At 34.9% G+C, this 20,355-nt stretch overlaps 3 protein-coding genes across 5 annotated transcripts; 2 read left to right on the forward strand and 1 right to left on the reverse strand.

Moving 5' to 3' along the window:
* The first annotated feature begins 557 nt into the window (after positions 1 to 557).
* On the forward strand, positions 558 to 11,940 carry LOC105793377 (AP-4 complex subunit epsilon). The gene is made up of 12 exons (XM_012622291.2): positions 558 to 634; positions 3,818 to 4,436; positions 5,130 to 5,315; positions 5,414 to 5,629; positions 5,741 to 5,851; positions 7,188 to 7,385; positions 7,462 to 7,593; positions 8,206 to 8,262; positions 8,369 to 8,485; positions 8,648 to 8,725; positions 9,614 to 9,757; positions 10,407 to 11,940. Exons 1-12 carry the CDS (start codon positions 558 to 560, stop codon positions 11,466 to 11,468), a joined length of 2,997 nt encoding a protein of 998 aa, XP_012477745.2. The 3' UTR covers positions 11,469 to 11,940.
* A 352-nt stretch (positions 11,941 to 12,292) lies between these two features.
* Positions 12,293 to 15,149, forward strand: LOC105791827 (uncharacterized). Of its 3 annotated transcripts, XM_012620071.2 has the most exons (5): positions 12,293 to 12,600; positions 12,715 to 12,782; positions 12,992 to 13,074; positions 14,306 to 14,376; positions 14,863 to 15,149. In XM_012620071.2, the coding sequence occupies exons 1-5, from the start codon at positions 12,482 to 12,484 to the stop codon at positions 14,870 to 14,872; spliced, it is 351 nt and encodes a 116-aa protein (XP_012475525.1). In that variant the 5' UTR covers positions 12,293 to 12,481; the 3' UTR covers positions 14,873 to 15,149. The 3 variants fall into 3 exon arrangements, with proteins under 3 accessions (XP_012475525.1, XP_052490628.1, XP_052490627.1); XM_052634668.1 differs by lacking the exon at positions 14,306 to 14,376; XM_052634667.1 differs by lacking the exon at positions 14,863 to 15,149 and having other exon boundaries at positions 12,294 to 12,600; positions 14,306 to 14,540.
* Positions 15,150 to 17,454: 2,305 nt separating this feature from the next.
* LOC105791826 (abscisic acid 8'-hydroxylase CYP707A2) lies at positions 17,455 to 20,002 on the reverse strand. Its single transcript, XM_012620067.2, has 7 exons — positions 19,730 to 20,002; positions 19,318 to 19,636; positions 18,824 to 19,210; positions 18,557 to 18,731; positions 18,238 to 18,344; positions 18,008 to 18,126; positions 17,455 to 17,877 (listed from the first exon to the last, which is right to left on the reverse strand). The coding sequence occupies exons 1-7, from the start codon at positions 19,927 to 19,929 to the stop codon at positions 17,784 to 17,786; spliced, it is 1,401 nt and encodes a 466-aa protein (XP_012475521.1). The 5' UTR covers positions 19,930 to 20,002; the 3' UTR covers positions 17,455 to 17,783.
* Between the last annotated feature and the right edge of the window lie 353 nt (positions 20,003 to 20,355).

The following is a 20,355-nucleotide window of genomic DNA, read 5'->3' on the forward strand; positions in this document are numbered from 1 at the left end:
GCATTAAGCAATACAACATCAAGAACGAGGTTAACTTCCCGTGGTTAAATCCAAATCTGAGAGGTTCAAGGCCAAGTGTGCAATGAGAGACGATAGATGTGCATGGAAAATCATGGCTTCTGTTAATAAGAAGACAAGATTGTGGACGATAAAAAAGTTCATCGGTTCACATATGCGTGTTGCCTCTGGTAAAGTATCACGGGGTTTTAAGGTTTTATTAATTAAGATTTTACATACTCATGTGGTTGTAAGTGTTTCACGGGATCATTGAAAGTTGGATTCAAATATGACCGCAGACATAATACTACTAATGGTGAAAGCAGATCGAAAGACTGTCGTGCCAGTTTTAATTGCAAATATTCGTAGCCAATTCAACTACACGCATTCGTATCGCAAGTCATGGATAGCAAAATAGAAGGCTTTAGAGAAGATGCACAGTAGGTAGGACACGTCATACAATGAGGTATGGCAGTGGTGTCAGGTGTTGGAGAGGTACGTCTCAGGTTGCGTAACAAATCTTAAAACGGAGCTCGCCTACCACAATGATCGTTTGCGCCATGGATGCCAAGTCTTATGCCATTTGTTTTAAACCTTCAAGCAGTGCTCTCAAGCGTTCCAATACTACAAGAAATTGGTACAAATAGACTGTACCTTTATGTATGGTAGATATACCCATCGACTGTTGTTAGCTATGGCATAGGATGGTAATCGGAGAATCCTTCCAATTGCATTTGCAGTAACACCAAGGGAGAAAGCAGACAACTGGGATTTCTTTCTGTCTAGGTTGAGGAGGATGTCTACCCCCAACCTGATATATGCATCATCTCGAATCAGGGAACTAAAATATTATCTGCAATTGAACGGCAGGGAAGCCTCTAGGACTGCACACATCATCGGTACTGTCTAAGACACGTTACGTCCAACTACTACCAGTAATATCCCTCTACCGCTGAGCGATCACAAGTGACTAATATGGGCATGTAATCACCACCAATATTATTTGGTTTGTAATATTCCGTTTATTTTTTTATATTCTTTGGTATGTAATTGTCACTATCAACTTTTACTGGTAGGGTACGAGATCATGAAGGACCATTTTCATGAGATATTAGAAATCTTACGGTCAACTAACTCGGTAGGGGCACGTCACCTCTCTAACATACCCTTTGATCAGTGGACACAATTCTACGACAGGGGTCTACGATATGGTCACATGACCTCAAACCTGGCGGGATACATCAATTCTATTTTAAAAGGAACGTGTCATTTGCTGATAACCTAGGTTGTCAAAGAGACATACTTCTGTTTGGCAGAACTATTACCAAAGTGAGCGGCGAGTTATGTTGGGCAATTGCAAGGAGGCCATGTATGGTGCCCGGCGATACTAGAACAAATTAAGAAGGGTAAGGCACGAGCCAACTACATGCACACAGTTTGTCACTTGCGCGACGATCTATGGTTTTGGGTAATGGAGTTCGACAGACTGAACTAAGGTATTGCTGGGGGACAATACCATGTACACCTGAAAAATAAGACTTGTGACTGTGGGAGATTTGACGCACTTCATTTTCATGCGCTCATGTAATTGCAACTTGTATCAATCTCCATTTGGATCCTATAAGCTTTGTCAATAAAGTGTACAAATTAGAAAAGTTGTACAACGTGTGGAGACACATATTCCCACCAGTCCCAAATGAACGTAAGTGGCAGCCTATATCAGTTGTTCCGTTTAAGTTGTTACTCGATAGAAGATTACGTTGCAAACTAAAAGGTCGACCCACGTCATCTTGAATACACGACAACATGGATATTCGGGATAAGTCAAATCAACCGAGGTTATGCGGGTGGTGTAGGAACCCAGGTCATACAATGCTTCCATGTCCACATCGAAATGACTAAGCAAACTAGAAAACATATTTCAATTCCATTATAATATGTAAACGCATGGTTCAGTGAAATAATAACAAATATCATATTTTCATGTTGTGAAATTATAACAAGTTACAACGTTAATTAACTTTTGTTTACCTCATTTTACATTTTAGTCACTTATGTTTGAAATGTTACGTTTTAGTTACTTACGTTAATGTGTTGTAAAATTTTAGTCAATGAGCCGTTAATTATTGTTAACGAAGTAATGATAAGTCGATGTAGCATGTTAAATCATCATTTAAAAAATTAGGTTAAATTATACAATTGATCCTATATTTTTTGTTTTGAGCAATTTGATTTTTTTCTTTTATGTTCTTTTAATTTTTTTCTTTTTTTCATTCTCTTCTGCTTTCTCCCTCTCCTTGTTGATCTTCTCGATTTAAATTATTAAAAAATAAAAGTATAGGGACTAGTTTACTAAATGGAAAGTATAAAAAATTTACGTTAAAAGAAATACAAAAGGGTGGAAAACAGAGGGAGAAGGAGAAGAGAATGGAAAAAAAAAACAGAAAATAAAAGGAAAGTTCAAAGAAAATAAAAGAAAAAAATAAATAGCTCAAAATGAAAAAAAAATATAGACCAATTGTATAATTTAACCAAAAATTTTCATTTGCAATGATGAGTTAGTGTGTCATGTCAGCTTACTGTTACACCGTTAACGACAATTAATGCTTAGTGACTAAAATGTTGCAACACGATAACGTAAGTGACTAAAACGTAACATTTCAAACATAAATGACTGAAATGTAGCGTGAGACAAATAAAAATAACTATTTTTATAGTTTACCTAAAGTTATTTTATTTTTTCACCCATTCCCTCATCTTTATTCTTTTAAGTTATAATTATATCATATATTTGAATTAAAAATTGAATTATAAGCACAAAAAACTAATTTAACTCAAGCTAATTAATTAAATAGAATAAATATAAGAGATAAAAGTATTTTTTATTCCTAAAATTGACAAAATTTTCCAACTTGATCTCTATTTTTTATTCACATTAGTCCTAAAATTATACAATTTTTTCTTAATTTGATCCTTGAACTTTGATTATTTTAAGGTATGATGACATTAGAGTGTCACATCATCATGTGTAATTTTTAAAATTTATATAAATCTAAAAGATACAAATATATATAAATTATGAAGAAATTATAAATTGTTAAAGAAAATTTTAAAATTTTCACAATTTTTAAGCACAACATCATCACACTTAATAGAATTCAAGTTTCTTGATTAAATTACGAAAGATATGCTAAGTTTTGAAACTAATGTGAAAACAAAACATATTATTTTACCCTTAAACATAAATAAGGGATAAATATAAAACTACACAATTTTTTGTTTAATGTGCAATGCTATATATTAACTTTGATTTTGTGTAATTTTATACATAAAATTTTACTTTTGATTCAATTTTACAAACCACTATCAACATTATCTACATAGGACTATGGTACTTTTATATATTGCACACACAAATAATTATATTAATTTAATATGAAAATAAATGGATATATTTATTTTTAAAATGTGTATAATCAAACAAAAATAAAATTTAATGTTACATTAAATCCTTTAAAAATACATTAAATTAAAAATCAGAATTCAGTTTATATAACAAAATTAAAAATTTTGGAAACTTGTTAGGATTGAGCCAAACCAGAAAATGTTTATGTTGTTGGTTATTGCTGTTGTGGTTTAATAAATTAAAAATAAAAAGGCCTAATACTAAATATACTGTTAGTAAGAAAACAGGATTCTTTTTTCCTCTCTAGGTCTCGTATTTGTATAGTCTGTAAAACATAAGAGAAACATTCCTCGATATTATCTGATTTCTGGGTGTAGATCTAATCTCAACGCCAAACGGAAAAAAGTGATCGAGGTACAGAGTAGCCAAGCTGGAGCAATTGAAGACGATTGGTAGGGAGCTCACCAAGGGCTCCCAAGGCGGATTCTACCAATCCAAAGAATTTCTGGATCTGGTGAAGTCCATTGGCGAGGCTCGATCCAAGGCCGAAGAGGACCGAATTGTTCTCAGCGAGATCGAGACTCTCAAACGCCGCATCTCCGAGCCCGACATACCCAAGCGCAAGATGAAAGAGTACATCATCAGATTGGTTTACGTCGAGATGCTCGGTCACGATGCTTCCTTCGGTTACATTCACGCCGTTAAGATGATTCACGATGATAGCCTCCTCGTCAAACGGACCGGTTACTTGGCCGTTACGCTCTTCTTAAACGAAGATCATGATTTGATCATTTTGATTGTCAATACCATCCAGAAAGATTTGAAGTCTGACAATTACTTGGTGGTCTGCGCCGCCTTGAATGCCGTTTGCAAGTTGATCAATGAGGAGACAATTCCTGCCGTCTTGCCGCAGATTGTGGAGTTGCTCGCACATCCTAAGGAGGCTGTACGGAAGAAGGCCATCATGGCTCTCCATCGGTTTTATCAGAAATCCCCTTCTTCTGTTTCGCATCTCGTCTCCAATTTTCGCAAGGTAGGTCTTCCCATTTACCTTATTCCATTTCAATGCTTTAATCTATTTTTAATATTTTCACCATTCCAAATGAATGTGTTGATGCGTTTTAATTTTAATCAGCGTACAGCCATGTCTATGAGTATTTACCCATGGGAAATGGGGAAAGCATCTTGTTTCTGTGCATGCATGTTAGCGATGTGCTAAATGAATGCTACAATTTTCCAAAGTTGCGCCTTTTCGTCATTTTATTTTTAACCAGTGTACAACCATGTCTATGTGTATTTACCCATGGGAAATCGGGAAAGCATCTTGTTTCTGTGCATGCATGTTAGTGATGTGTTGAATGAATGCTACAATTTTCCAAAGTTGCGCCTTTTCTTCTTCATTTAGGGTAGTTTTTTTTTATTGGGACCAACTTGTACGTGTTTCACAACTAAAACCATAAATTTCAAGTACCTTCTATCCTCGAATGACCTCCTTTAAGGGAAGAATTAGCACCACAATGGGGAACTAAGGTTTCCATTTTAATAGATATGCCTTGACTTGAGAAGTTGAAATACTCATTCTACAAATGTTGAATTTAATCTTGATATATTAGATATTTTGATGCGTCTCCCAATATTTTTTTCTCAGTGATGATTTATACAATGTGGCTTCACCATACGTTATCTTATTTATCTATTTATGCAATGTGGCTTCCTTTTGTTTCAGAGACTTTGTGATAATGATCCTGGAGTTATGGGTGCAACTCTTTGCCCACTTTTTGATCTTATAACAAATGATGTTAATTCTTACAAAGATTTGGTCATCAGCTTTGTAAGCATTCTTAAACAAGTTGCTGAACGCAGACTACCTAAGGCTTATGATTACCATCAGATGCCAGCTCCATTTATTCAGGTAATGCTTATTTTTAGGTTTCACTTAAAAAGCTTTATTGGATGATTTTTTTTAATTGAAATTATAGGTCATATGAAAATCATAGTTGCATTCTGCAGATCAAATTGTTGAAAATTCTGGCATTGCTTGGAAGCAGTGACAAGCAAGCAAGTGAAAACATGTATACCGTAGTGGGAGACATATTCAGAAAATGTGATTCATCAAGTAATATAGGAAATGCTGTACTCTATGAGTGCATATGCTGTGTTTCCTCTATATATCCCAATCCCAAGTTATTAGAGTCTGCAGCGGATGCTATATCCAGATTTTTAAAGGTATATCACATGTAGCTAGTGTCTACTTTGTGGAAGTGCAGAGAGCTAATCTTCAAGAAGACTATTGAGTTTTTTTTTTTCTAATTTACCAACTCTTGTTTCTTGTTGCAGAGTGACAGTCATAACCTAAAATACATGGGCATTGATGCTCTTGGCCGATTAATAAAGATAAGTCCAGAGATTGCTGAGCAACATCAGTTGGCTGTTATTGATTGCTTAGAGGTAAGAAGTGTCTATGTTTATTTCACATTTTTACTTGAATGTTATTTGCTAACTAACCTCAGGCTAGATTAACATAATATATATCCCGTGGGGGCTGGCAGTTATTTAGGGGTGAGCAAAACTCGATTCGAATAAAAAAAATTGAAAAATTTTTCAAATTTCAAGTTAATCGAATCAGGTTATTTGGTTTTTTCGAGTCAATTCGAATAAGTAATTCGAGTTTCAGTTTCAAGTCGAGTTGAATTTTACAATTCGAATAACTCAAATAAGAGATTGGTGTAAATACCCATTTGGTCCCTTTCAATTTTGAAAATGAGCAAATTGGTCTATTACAAAAAAAATAAAAATAAAAATTTTAATTTTTTTAAATATAAAATTAAAATTCTGAAAACATTCTAAAGAATATAAAAAGCTAAAAAATTTAAAAACTTCTAAAATAATAATTTTGGACCTAAATAAGTAAATTAATGATTTTGAAAGAGTTTTCAAATATATATGGTTTCAAATTTATATGCTTTGACATGGAATTAGTTATATTGGAATTTAGAACAAGATTTTAATTTGACATGTTTAATTTTTAATTTAACTCAAACAATTTCACTCGATTCTACTTGACTCGAATTTCATTTCACTCGATTCGATCTGAAAAAAATTTCAAATCAAGTTAGGATAATAAAATGAGACTCGTACTCGATTAACTCAAAAATTTTTCATTCGAGTCGATCAAACGCTCACTCCTAGAGATATTTATCTATTTTCATATAAATTGCTCTATATGGTCTAGTAGAATGTTTACTTGGTTCTTAAATGTGGAAGAGGGAAGAAGCAGTAGCGTTTAAGATTGATGGATGAGCTTTAGAGGAAAATAGGGAGAATGCTCTTTGTAAGTTGTAATGTAGGTTTCTCCCAGTGTCATAAAATGTTATACAGGGATCTGTTGCTAGAGAAGCGAGGAACAAGCTGTTTAAATCATTATAATCAAAAGTTTTTCTTGAATACCCTTTAATGATTTGATAATTTGAGAGTGGATTTACAAGACTCCAGTGGTCTAATCTAACACTACTAAGCACTTGGTCCTTATTTGTGGTTTAAGACTCGAGAGTGATTAGTTCAAAATTTCGTTTCAATACATACTTAAATGCGAATGATGCACTTATGCATGTTATAGCAGAGTTTAATCTAACACTACTGTAAATGCCTTTTGTGTTTATCCGTGCTTACAATTTTGGTTTGGCTTCAAATTTCTTAGTGAATAATTATCCTTCTTAATTATGCTATCTTCCATGCAACTGTCATTCTTTTTATTTCAATTAGTTAACATGAGGGCACCAAACAGGACCCAGATGATACTCTGAAGAGAAAAACCTTTGAACTACTGTACAAAATGACCAAGTCTACAAATGTGGAGGTTATTGTTGATCGCATGATTGATTACATGAATAGCATCAATGACAATCATTATAAAACTGAAATAGCATCTCGATGCGTTGAACTTGCGGAGCAATTTGCACCGAGCAATCAATGGTTCATTCAGGTAATATTTTACCTTCCGCTGAGGAATTAGGTTCTTACCTTAGAATGTAGCCATTCCTGATAATTTGACTTGGCAGACCATGAATAAAGTTTTTGAGCATGCGGGAGATCTAGTCAATATTAAGGTAGCGCACAATTTGATGCGGTTGATTGCTGAGGGATTTGGAGAGGATGATGATACTGCAGACAGTCAACTGAGATCATCTGCTGTAAGTTATTTACTTATTTTGATGATTGCCTTTCGTGTGCGGTGCTTAGAGCCCATTATGGGTTGCTGCATGTCAAATTCAGGCATCGTATGAATTTACTACTTATTTACATATTGCATCTTGTTTAAAAATCTTCTTTATCTATGTTTTAATTAATAGCTTTTCAATTCGAATCTGAATAAAGAATTTTTCTCCTGAAAGCTTGAATCCTTGGATTTTGTGATACCTTGTGCTTTGTCTATTTTGTTAATGACATTAATTGAATTTCTTATTGATACATGCAGTCACTTCAATTAATTTTGAAGTCAAGCTTCGCCCTTGAAATCTTTTAATTTTATACAGTCAATTAGCAAAATACGACTGGATTAAATGGTATTATTTGATGCTTAAGTATAAGATATAGCATGGGCGTAACAGTTCTTTTTAATGGGATATGCCATGCATTAAGTTTTATGAACCTATAAGTATATGGGGATTTAATAATGAGTTTAACATTATTCTGGAAATCATTTTACCTCCTAAAGAACTGATAATTTTGTAGAAAAAGGCTGGAGCTTAAGGTCTAGATCTGATAATGCACCAAAAGAGTGACTTTTTTTTGTTTTGATGCAGGTGGAGTCATACTTGCACATTCTTGGTGAACCAAAGCTGCCATCCGTTTTTCTTCAAGTATGTTTTGTGCTAGAGTAAACCTTTGCATCTTTTTTTTATGCATGCAGGAAGTACTAAAATTTTGAGTATTATCTTAATTGTGACTTGTGAGTTTTGACTGCAGGTAATTTGCTGGGTCTTAGGGGAATATGGAACAGCTGATGGAAAGTACTCTGCTTCCTATATTACTGGGAAGTTATGTGATGTGGCAGAGGCATATTCGAATGATGAGACTGTTAAGGTGTCAAGTAATATGGTTTAATGTTTCTTAAAGTTATTACTATATCTTTATGCAGTTGAACAACATGTTTGTATATTTCACTCTTATAGTTATCTAAAAATCGATGCATGGTTCTTATATTCATTGTCCGAAAATGTGACTATCCTTCACGTATTTTTGAAGGCATATGCAGTTACAGCCCTCATGAAAATATATGCATTTGAAATAGCAGCGGGGAGGAAAGTAGATATGCTGCCTGAGGTTGGTTTCCAAGCACTTGATTACAAATTTATTCTATGCAAATGCATACTCATTGCTGTCTTTGATGTGGATGACTATTTACATCTCTTGGTAATTTTATGTTAGATTGCATGTCTTTAGTGCAACATGGTGAAAATAATTTAAAACTAGCATGGTTAGCTTTTCATGCATCTGATTGATGCTGAACAACATAATTTGAAAATAGTTCTTACGGATTTGCATTATTTTCAAGAACTCAAGTTGGAGGTTTGTATTTTGTAAGTTTGATAATAATCTTATAGACTACATTTTAGAAAGGTCTGGTTTTGGGGTTGTTTGGTTGCTTTAAACAGAAAATGTTAGCACTATAATTCTCTCAACATTAGCTAGTAAGGCTGTGTTTGTTTCATTGAAAACAATTTTCTGAAAAATGATTTTTGGAAAATGGATTAATTTTCTGGAAAAACTGATATCTTCTAGTGTTTAGATGATTTTATATAAAATATTTTTCGTTGTTTGGTAAATTTTCATGAAATCATTTTTTGAAAGTTGTTTTCAAGGAAACAAACACAACATTTATTATATTTATTATATTTGTGACAAAATATTATAGGGATATCTTTTGACAACTACAATTTACTTTATGATACGATAATTAATATCTTATATAGACTTAATAATAATCAATGACTAATTAAAACATAATAGATTAATAAATATTTATTATTAAATATTTATAAATTGCAATATATATTTATTATTAAAATAGTAATATAAATATTTTTCAATAAATATTAAGAATATTATTTAATATTTAAAATTGTTATTAATGTTAAAATTTATTATAAAAATAAAATTGTAGTTGTGACAAAATTTGTGGACTGAGTGCTCTGTCCTCTGTTGATGCAGTGTCATTCTTTAATGGAAGAATTTTTGGCTTCTCACTCGACAGATTTACAGCAACGGGCCTATGAATTGCAAGCTGTGATTGGCCTTGATGCTCATGCTGTTGAGAGTATTCTGCCATCAGATGCAAGTTGTGAAGATATTGAGGTGCTTTATTTTGGATTTTATGTACATATTCTCACTTTATGAACTTTGAAATTCGGGGCCCTGTTTTTAAAATCTATTTCTTTATAGTTTGAGTTCCTAAATCCCTCAAAGTCTTATGTTCTATATTGAAGCTTCCATGGCCTAAAATTCAGTTTTATAGAGTGTTCAGGACTTAAAACCTATGATTGATGTGTTATTTAAATGCTCTGACATCTGCCCTTTAGTTTTTGGTAAGTGTTATCTCTCCTTGCTTTCTCAAATATTATGTGCTACATCTTTTAATTTTGAAATTTTCCTTGAGGAAAGAGTAATGCCATAGCCTCCTGCACTTGTCTTCCGTTATTGCATTGAATTGACCTACATGTATGCTGGATAATTCTTTTCAAACATGCCCAATACTGGAGCTTCACAAGATTGTGAATATTATCTGGTGCCAGATTAAGTGGTTGATGTTTAAAGCCCCTACATTTCTATGAAAACCATAGTCCAGATATGTTCAGCCAATAAACTATTTTTGGGTACTTGCTAGGGCTATTTGTCATTTTAGTTCCTTGTTTGTTCTGTTAACTGCATCTTGGTGGAATATTATTTGCTAAATATATATTTTATTTTCATGCAAGAGTAGATCACTTTTAGTCCTCTCTTGCAGGTTGATAAAGCCCTTTCCTTCCTTAATGATTATATCCAAGAGGCAATTGAAAAAGGTGCTCAGCCCTATATTCCTGAGAGTGAACGCACTGGAATGTTAAATATCAGCAATTTTAGGAATCAAGATCACCATGAAGCTTCGTCACATGGTCTCAGGTTTGAGGCATATGAGCTTCCAAAGCAAACAGTGCAAGCGAGGATTCCTCCTGCATCACTTGCTTCAACTGAACTTGTTCCAGTGCCAGAGCCGATGTATCCTAGGGAAAGCTACCAGACAACTACTGTGCCATCTGTATCATCAGATGCAGCATCAACAGAGCTCAAGCTACGACTAGATGGAGTCCAAAAAAGGTGGGGTAGGCAAACACACTTTCCCTCAACATCTACCTCAAATTCCACATCCCTGAAAACAGTTAATGGTATCACGCAAGTTGATGGGTCAAATACTGCAAATTCAAGAACACGTGAAACCTATGATTCTAGGAAACAAGTTGAAATATCTCCAGAAAAGCAGAAACTGGCTGCTTCGCTGTTTGGAGGTCCATCAAAAACAGAAAAGAAGTCGGCTACTGGTCATAAGAGTTCAAAGCCAAGCAGCCACATGGTGAAGTCTCATGCGCCGAAGTCTAGTATGGAAGTTGCTTCAGAAAAAACATCTGTTCAACAACCTCCGGACTTGCTTGATTTTGGAGAACCAACTGTCAAAAGTACTGCTCCTTCACTAGATCCATTTAAAGATCTGGAGGGTCTTCTTGAGCCAACAACTCAAGTTTCTTCAGCAGTGAATCATAGTTCAACGGCTGCAGTTACGAAGTCCCCTGATATAATGGGATTGTACACAGAGACAACTGCTGGCGCACACCATAAAGACAGTGATATTTTATCTGGCTTGTCAAATCCGCCAATGACAAATATGGTTGGTGGCACTACAACCATGCAAGTAGCTCAAAGTAGTAAGGGCCCCAACCTTAAAGATTCATTGGAAAAGGATGCACTGGTTAGGCAGATGGGTGTTACTCCATCGAGTCAGAATCCAAACTTGTTTAAAGATATACTCGGGTGAAATATATTGGGAAGGAAGGATTGACATGACTTACAGCAATGGGGTTTCATTATGGTTTTACTTCATACAGCTAGCAACTGGGCAGTTGATAGGTGAACCATACGAGCAATGAGGTATCATTAGCACAGATATGCAGAGATTGTGGTATTAATTTGATTCAGCCACCTCGAATGGGGTTTAAGAGTCAGGTACGGGTCTGTAGTTGTTGGACAGTACAGAGTTTTCGTTTCTTTTTTTTGGAATATTATTTCCTTTTTTCCATTTTTGGGTCGTAGGCAAACAGCACAAGACAGCGGTGTTCTTTGTAGTGAATTTGAGATTTCGTGGCTGTTCCAACTGCAAGGCTTTTTTTATATGGCTGGCTCAATCCGAAAAACGAAAACGGGTTTTTGTATTGTATGATGTTGAGTCTTTGTTGTGATGACAAATAATAATGCTTCAAAGTGGTATAATAAGGGTGAGTTTGGTTGAACGGTGTGTTTAATATAGTTAGTGTAAAAATATCAGTGGCGGTGAGATTAAATATTATAACGGGAGACAAAAAATAAGTTAAATGTATTATATCACATCGTTCACTCAAACCTGTTGGTGTGTTTGTTAAATATATATATATATGTGCATATTTGCTTTGTATTAATATTATAGGTAATTTTGCCAAATTTCATCAAATTATATCATTTAAATTTTAGTATTAATTTTTCGTTGATAAAAATTCTGGTATAATTTTATGAGAAAATTTGGCTCAAATATATTAAGAATTAACTTTCAGTGATATCATCTAATAAAATTAAAGAACTACATATTTTTTTATAAAAGTTAATGTTAAATTAGGTTACTCTGTAAATATCCGTACATGAGCGGCTCCTAAATGTATCTCTACTGCTTGCTCGAGGCGATATTGGAGAAATTCTAAATTTTAACGTTGAATTGATTGGGAAATAGGAAGCATACTCTGCACACATCAATTTTGGGTGGTCTTTGGTTGTTTGTGTTGTATTTTATCCAAAAAGAAGATGGGTAGCAGAAATGGCGGTGGAGCTCCTACGATGATAAGAAGAAGACAATCCGATTTTAAAATGTCCTTCAACCTCGCTCTTCACTCCCTTCTCACTACCTGTTCTAAAGAGGCTAGGTCACCTTTTTTTCCTTTTTATTCTTGAGATTTTTTTTTCTCTTGTAAGTTTTTCTCAAAGCTGGATCACAATGTGCATACTTTTAAATGGTTTTCTCTATTGTAATTATGAAGGATTTTAGTAAAGAATTTCCAAAATTTACAAGTACAGAGCAAGAACGTCTCTACCAGCGTTTATTCAGGTTCATTCTTTTTTCCCCCTTCAATTGCCATATCAATAGTTCACTTTTGCATGCAAATCTTTTTCCAGGAATATCTTCTTATTATTTATGTTCTCTCGATCCTTAATAGAAGTATTCCTACTTCTTAAAAATAATTAATCTAAAAGAGGAAAAAGTAATATATATTTCAACACTATCTGGAACGAGTTTTTTTTTCTTGATTTTAACAGCGAGCTCCTTTTTGTCCAAGCCTTTAACCAATGGCGCTACGGATCATATTCAGGTCATTACCACTTCGCATGGGAGTATAGAGGTATACCGTATATATTACCCTTTGCTTTCATAACTCTTAAATTACGTTTGTTAGTGTTCTAATTATCTGTCCCCTTTATCTCTTTAAATTAGTTACAACACTCGCACCTAACAAGTGTTTGTAGTTAAGTGGTTTGCTATATTATATGAAAACTTTTCTCGACTCTGTTGCTTCCTTTGAATTGATTATTAGGGGGAACAGAAATTAGGTCAGTTTTCTCTACTAATTTATGGAATTACATAGCTGAATAGTATGAATCCTGATGGAAACAGAACAATCTCTAAATAAAAGTTATTGCAGCTTTCAGCGATAATTAAAGTAGCATCCATATCACTACTTTTAGGTGCTACGCTGAGTAACAATGCAGCCAAGATGATTGCGTTATGTTCATCTGTTGTTCCACTTAGTTCTTCTAAACATTTTAGTATAAACCCTTTTATTACTGCTCTGGTTATTTCATTGATATCTGTTTATTAAACAACTGATCTATTTTGTTTTATCATTTGGATGTGTACACAAATCAAGGTAAAATATGGGGGAGGGATACGACCATTAGGATTCTGGAGGTCATATCATTCCTTGAGCTGTAATTATCTAGAAGTTTCACGAAGATTTTGGCTTAATAATGTGTCCTGGTAGACCCAGGTATAAATTATTGGCAAAAGATGAGTTTTTGAAAGCACTTATGTCAAGTCTATAACATTAACTAAGCCTAATTAGTTAAAGCTAGTGAGGGTATGTTTTAGCACCACTTGAGATGGGCAATTCCATTGAAAATAAAAAATGTGTTGGAAAAGGTTAGGGAAACCCCTCCCCAACTCTCCTCTGTCTTTTCCAAACTAATTAGCCTAAATGTTTTATTTGGAATCAATGAGTTTGTTCAGGCAATTCTGGGAGGTTTTGTTGAAACTTGAGTTTTTCAAAGAGGGTTAAATTAGATTCACAGGTTCATATCTTATACCACAATCTTATACCATGAGCACAGTCTTATACCATTCAGCAACAAACTAATTGAGTGGACAACAAAACGCGAAATGGAGATACTGATTTAGAGATAAAGCCACGATAAATCTCCAAATAAAACCAATTGGGAGAACCCCCCGTAGCATACATGATTCACTATATTGCATTCAAGTTGCTGACCATATTATTGCATTTAATTTGTGTCCAGCACCTATTGTATCACTTCTGTGCGCGTGACTTTGGATTTTTAAATTTCTGTGTTTTGCAGGTAGGAACTGCCCTTGATACTGTGGGGCAACTTGTGGAAGAACAATGTCTTGACCATTTCTTTTCTGATAAGTGGGTATCTATCTGGTTTCTAACATTGTCTGAATGTTGGGTGCTTAACTGATAACAGTGGATAACATTTTTTTAGTTCAATCCTATTTCAACATTTGCTGTTTCAGATTGAATTGTCAAAGAATTGTTATATTAGCTTCTTATTCTGGATGTTAGAACTTAAATTCTGGTTTTGTGCCAATCTTCCATTGTCAAGTTGTGTCTCTTCTCCTTGAATCAAACATCCCAATAGTGTTCAAAGTTCAAATAAATTAATTTAGGTCTTATAAACAAGGACATTCTTTACTCTAAAAATATCTTGCACTCTAGGCTAATGAGTATAGGCTTAAGTAAATGAGCTGACAGAGTGGAAAACATAAAGAATTTTATTTCTATTTGTTTGCAACCATCAAACGCCACAGATTTCTGTCAGTTGTTGCCTGTCTAAACAAGCACTTACTTCTGCCGTGTCATGTATTTAACACCTGTTGAGTTTTGGATCCACAGTTTGATATGAAGATTAGGGGAGCAAGCTGGTGCTGACTGATTTCACATAAGTTGGGAAATTATTATCGGTTCTGTTGTTTGTTTTACTGGAATGAACCTTGAGATCCAGAAGTGGTCCTAAACATGTATTTTAGTTTTTTTTTCTTGGAAAGAAATGCTAAATGGAGACAAGATAGATTTTTGTTTGCTTTTGGGCTGCATTAATATCCAAAAGCTGCAGAGAACCTCAGATTTCTGAAAGACACGTTAAGTTATGCAGTGATTATTGTTCCTTCCTTTGTTTGAAATGCTGAGAATTGAATGTAGGACTAATGTAATGGATGCAGTGCACAATTTGTCAACAGCAAAGAAAGCTGAGATCCAGTACTTAAGGAACCTGCTAGAAAGGGTAGGAAATGAACTGGTGAAGTTTGTGTTGCAAAGTTGCCCTCGTCTCTTTATGCATGATTTTGCAATCATTTTTGAGCTTTAAAGTATGAACAGAGCTATGTAAGTGGTCAAAATAGTGATGAAAAAACTTTGAACTGTTCATAATGAAGTAGAATTCTGTGTTCTTGGGATTTACAGACTTGATTTCCAGTTTGGCTGAATTTAGGTGTTAGGCGTCTACCCTATTGATTATGCTTTGTTCTGACATACTGGGAAGTTATGGCAGTTATATTATTTCCAATTTGTTAATAGGCTGAAGGACAAAACCGCCTCATCCAAGCTCAGGTTGAGCTACATAAGAATAAAAACACGGAGAAGTCACGGGCGTGAAAGATGTTGAGGTGTGTATTTCTTATTGTGAATATTTCCTCTCTTTTCCCAAACAATGTGGTTCATGAAAAATGAGTTTGATAGCTATTTTAAGTTGGGGAAATCTTAATCTCATTTGACTGATGCAACTTTTGCTGTTAATGGGTGACATTTCTAAGTTACTGGGAGCATAAGATTTCTGGCTTTTAATAATCTGCATTTTGTGGGCTAATATGTGGTTCTTGACTGAAAGGGATGGGTATTACCTTTTGAATCTGACGGACCGTTGTAAATCAGACTACTGGAGTTTGTCTGAAGCAAAAAAGAGGAGCGGTTGGTTGTGAAATTGTCTTATTTTTCATAGGAACTAAGGTTGAACAGTGGTTCTTAAAGTCATGAGTTGACAACCCTTTTATCCTTGGTAGGCAGGGCCAGGTGAGATTTGCATAACCAAACTTGTTCTTCAAAGGATGTGAAGATAATAATAGGTTAGATAAGAAGCAAAAAAATAAAATGTATTATAGGTGGCAGTGGCAGTGGTGAGTTGGATGGATATGACATGTTCGCTTGTCTTGTCTTTGTCTTTCTGTTGGTTGGATGATGTAGGCATAAATCACGATGACAATGTGGGAAGAATAACAATATAAATGAATGAATGAATAATTGAGATTTGGGACCTTTTTGTCTTGGGTTTGAATTTAAATGACTCTGTAAGGCCGGCGTTCCTTGCTATCGGCAGCAGGGGCAGTTAAATACTAGGGAGAAGGCAACCAAATAATTCAACTCTTTGGTTTTACTGTTTGTTCATAATAATAATAATTTAATTTAATTTCTCCAACTCATTCATCAGGAGGCGGCCGAAGCTAATAGTTACATTACATAATATTCTTAACCTAATTTGTTGGACTTGGGCGATTCAAATGCAAATTAGTCAAATATTAATGTTGGAGATCATAATTCATGAAAGAATGACACGTGGTTGAATTTTGTTACGAGAAACGGAGATCCCAAAGTCAGAAGATTTTTCGCTTTCAAGTCATGAATGATAGGTGAGTCAAAAGGGGGAGGAGCTGTTGCCGCTTCTTCATTCTTGTAATTATATAATTGAAGTTGACTTTTTTGAATTTGTTAACCAAAAAAGAAAAAAGAAAATAAATTAGTGCCGTGATTATCTTAATTTCAGGATTATTCTTTCTTTATCAGGAAACTTGTTCAGGTTTGAATCCGCTTTGGTGTTGACAAGTTGCTAAGTTGACAAGATAATCTATTATTGTGAATGGAAGAAATGTAGAGTTGCACCTGCATGCAGCAGATAAAGCAAAACCCAGTAATCATTTTCTCCTTCTCTACTAACAACTAGCTTGAATTTATCAGTTTGAGTGGATCATCACTAGTCCATGCAATGCATGCACGTAGAAGCACTTAAAAGTTCTTGTTTCCATTCATTTTCATTTTTTCTTTAAATTATAGCTGCTTCAAATAAACAACTAGCTTGGTTGGCAACGAGTAAAAAGAAAGGGAAGAGCTGAAAATTAGGTTATATATTTCATAGCTAGAGCAAATTAAGAGTTGATATAATATATAGGTATTGTGAACGATAGCTAGCTAGTTAGCTGTCTCGTTGAACCCAAACATTAACAGTGATTGAAGGCATAAACTATGAAACCAATTAATGAATAGATGATTGGAAAGAGATAAGATAAACGTAGGGCAGGCCATTTGAAGAAGTTTCATTGATTAGTGAGAATTTATGTGCTCACTTTAAAGTTTGAAGCATTCTTAATCTCAATCAAATTCATTGCTGGAAATATTCTGTCAATAAGTAATCAAAGTCGACCAAATCAACACGATGTATAAAATTTTCAATAATTCATATAAATATGAATTTTTTTTTTTTTGCCTTGCGGACTTCATTTAAATTAAGAAAGCTTACAAAAGACACTCCCTTTCCATTTTTTGTTATTCTTTGCTATGAGTTGGAGAAAGAAAGAATAAACAGGAAACTGTTTGCAGATTTTGCTTTTCTTTTCTGTACAGTTTGGGGTCTTGGTTTTTTTTTTCTTTCCATTTTTGTTATTTATGATCTCAAGTTTCTTCATTTGTCCAAAAAGCTCTTTGTTGGAACTGTCTTTGCCTTTGCATTCTTTGCTTCATACTCTAAAATTAAGAAATTGAGTGCATGCCTATGATTTTCTGATTAATCTGATGGGCAAACCATTCTGGGGAAGAGCAAAAGGACCATACTGAATTCCACTGTTTGTACCCACCATAGACCACCTGCAAAAAAATCCCATATTTATATGTCATGTTTTATTTTACATTTCTATTAATAGAAACAAGCAGAGCATAAAAATCCCACAAACTCAGAAAAAGAAAAAAAGGAAGAGATTGAAAGACTGTCGGTTACCTGTACTTTGTGGTCAGATGATGGAGAAGGACCATGATTTCCAGCTTGGCTAACTCATTCCCTGGACATGAATGTGTTCCATTGCCAAATGGCATAAATGTATTGGGTTTTGGAACAACCTGTTCAATCATTGAGCAAAAGTATGCTTTAGGTGATTGCTACTTTCTCTCTCTCTTTTTTTTTTAATTTAAAAAAAAAATTGAAAACAACAAAACTCTGCATAAGTCTACCTCAAATCTTGAAGGATCAAACTTTTCAGGATCTGGGAAGATTTCTGGGCTGTGATGAATGTTTCTAAAAAGTGGTAAAACTTTCCATCCTTTTGGTATAAGATACCCTGTTTAATATTTTTCACACCAAAAAGACAAGTTAGGCTATTTGAACCAAAAAGGCAAAGGTAGTAGCATTATACTCTTAACAGTTATATAGATTGAATTATCTGTATTGAAATGTGGACCAATCAAGATTTCAAATCAAATGAAATCTTTTATCACTAAAGAGTGACTTAGTATTTGTATATATATTGACAGAGGTTGTGGTGCAACTGACCTTCATATTCAACATCAGCCACTGCTTCTCTGAAGGTAAAAGATAAAATCGAAGCAACCCTAAGTGTCTCCTGAATCACTCTTGAAGTTATGGGCATCTTCTTGGTATCTGCCCAGCTCAGAGTTTGCTCCTCACCGCATTTCTCTTTACCTTTCATTATGGCCTCTTGTTCATCCTGTAAAACACCATAAGAAACAACCAAGTCACTCATTGTGTCTATGGTGGAGTTTTCTTAGACTAGTCCCATAGGACGAGCAATAAACTTACCGTGACAGCTTGAAGAACGCTGGGGTTTTCTCCAAGGTACTTAATTATCCAAGTGAGTACACTAGCGGTGGTGTCACGAGCAGCAAAGATTACACCAATGATGTTATCAGCGATTTGTTCATCGGTGAGGCCTTCTTTATCACCCATGAAAGAACCCAACAAGTCATTGTACTCCTGCTTCGTTTCCCTCCTGGTCGATATGATTTTGGCCAGGATCTGAGCTAGCTCTTTCCTTGCTTTCATCGATTTGTTGAAAAGTGTACCCGGAATGTTAATGGGCATCGAGTTATACCCTTTTTCTAATATGTAATAACACCTCTTCAGATCTTCTCTGTACTTCACTTCATCCTCTCCGAATATTGATAGCAGCGCAACATTGAATGTGTACTGCAAATATAAAAAATATATTTGATATCAACATATCATCAAACACAGGGTAAACAAAAACAGAGGAAACAACCCTGTTTTTTTCCCTCTCTGTTTTTTGGGCTTACCGTTTTCATTTCTTGGAAAGTGGTAATCAGCCTGCCTTCCAATGACTGGAGAGAATCTTTGGCAATGGATTCGATGTTAGAAACGAAGCTTTTGATGGCCTCAGGCACGAAGGCACGGAGCACAAGCTTCCTCAATTTGGCATGGTACTGTCCTTGGCTAAAGAAAATGGCTTGTTTGCCCAACATCCTCTCTTTACTGGCCGGAAACGTTGGCTTGAAGAGGTGAGACTTGGTGACAAGCACGAATTTCGCAGCTTCCGGGCTGGAAATCATCACACAGGGACACCCAAGTATATGGGTCTTGAATATGGAGCCGTACCTATATAAAAACAAACAAACACAAGCCACCGCCCATTGTAAGTATGCATTACATTACACTGCAAAGAACATGCCACAAAGAAAAATAACACACCTTTTCTGCTTGGAAGCAAAGAAGACATTTGGGTTTTGGGAGTAGAGCTGAAAGGTTTCACCGATGTACGGCCAACCCAGGGTGCCAGGCGGGAGGGGTAAGTCCCGGGATTTTTTGGATTTGAACAAATTAAGCAGAAAATTGAAGAGAAAAATAAATAAAATGGAAGCAAATAAGGGAATCATAAAATAGAATGCCATGTTTAATAAATTATAAATAGGGTGGAAATCTTGGCTTGGTAGCTGAATGGTGAAGAAGTTGTGTGAGGAAAATAAGTGAAGCAGCAGGTATATATATAAGGGGGTGGGGGGTGGGGGACTGGGGATTGGGCCGGGCTCGGTCGGGTCGGGTTAGAAAAATGAAAAGGAGATAGGAAGGGAAAAGGAAGGGGGTTTGAAATACAACTTGAATCCCCCACACGCGGAATCTCCTTCCAGCTCATTGCATGTTTTCTGGTTCTACTCATCTGTACTCTTTATCCGTGCTAATATATTTTCAGTGACTCAGTTCATTGTTACATATTCTATTTTTATTATTTATTAATATTAAAATTTCATCTTATTTAATTACGGATGTTAACATTATCAGTAAAGGTCAAAGCTTTAAACCTTGTGTTTTTAGTTTCA

This window comes from Gossypium raimondii, chromosome 8 (assembly GCF_025698545.1).
Source record: "Gossypium raimondii isolate GPD5lz chromosome 8, ASM2569854v1, whole genome shotgun sequence".
Classification (NCBI taxonomy): Eukaryota; Viridiplantae; Streptophyta; class Magnoliopsida; order Malvales; family Malvaceae; genus Gossypium; species Gossypium raimondii.

Bases quoted from the DNA above. Each gene is read 5' to 3' on its own strand.
- LOC105793377 (XM_012622291.2), top strand. From the start codon at position 558: ATGGATGCCAAGTCTTATGCCATTTGTTTTAAACCTTCAAGCAGTGCT. The intron at 8,263-8,368 runs GTATGTTTTGTG...TTTTGACTGCAG, and splicing joins TGCCATCCGTTTTTCTTCAA to GTAATTTGCTGGGTCTTAGG. The intron at 8,486-8,647 runs GTGTCAAGTAAT...GTATTTTTGAAG, and splicing joins CGAATGATGAGACTGTTAAG to GCATATGCAGTTACAGCCCT.
- LOC105791827 (XM_052634667.1), top strand. From the start codon at position 12,482: ATGGGTAGCAGAAATGGCGGTGGAGCTCCTACGATGATAAGAAGAAGA. The intron at 12,601-12,714 runs GTCACCTTTTTT...GTAATTATGAAG, and splicing joins ACCTGTTCTAAAGAGGCTAG to GATTTTAGTAAAGAATTTCC. The intron at 12,783-12,991 runs GTTCATTCTTTT...TGATTTTAACAG, and splicing joins CTCTACCAGCGTTTATTCAG to CGAGCTCCTTTTTGTCCAAG.
- LOC105791826 (XM_012620067.2), bottom strand. From the start codon at position 19,929: ATGGCATTCTATTTTATGATTCCCTTATTTGCTTCCATTTTATTTATT. The intron at 19,211-19,317 runs GTAAGCCCAAAA...TTATATTTGCAG, and splicing joins CTTTCCAAGAAATGAAAACG to TACACATTCAATGTTGCGCT. The intron at 18,127-18,237 runs GTAGACTTATGC...ATGATTGAACAG, and splicing joins TTGATCCTTCAAGATTTGAG to GTTGTTCCAAAACCCAATAC.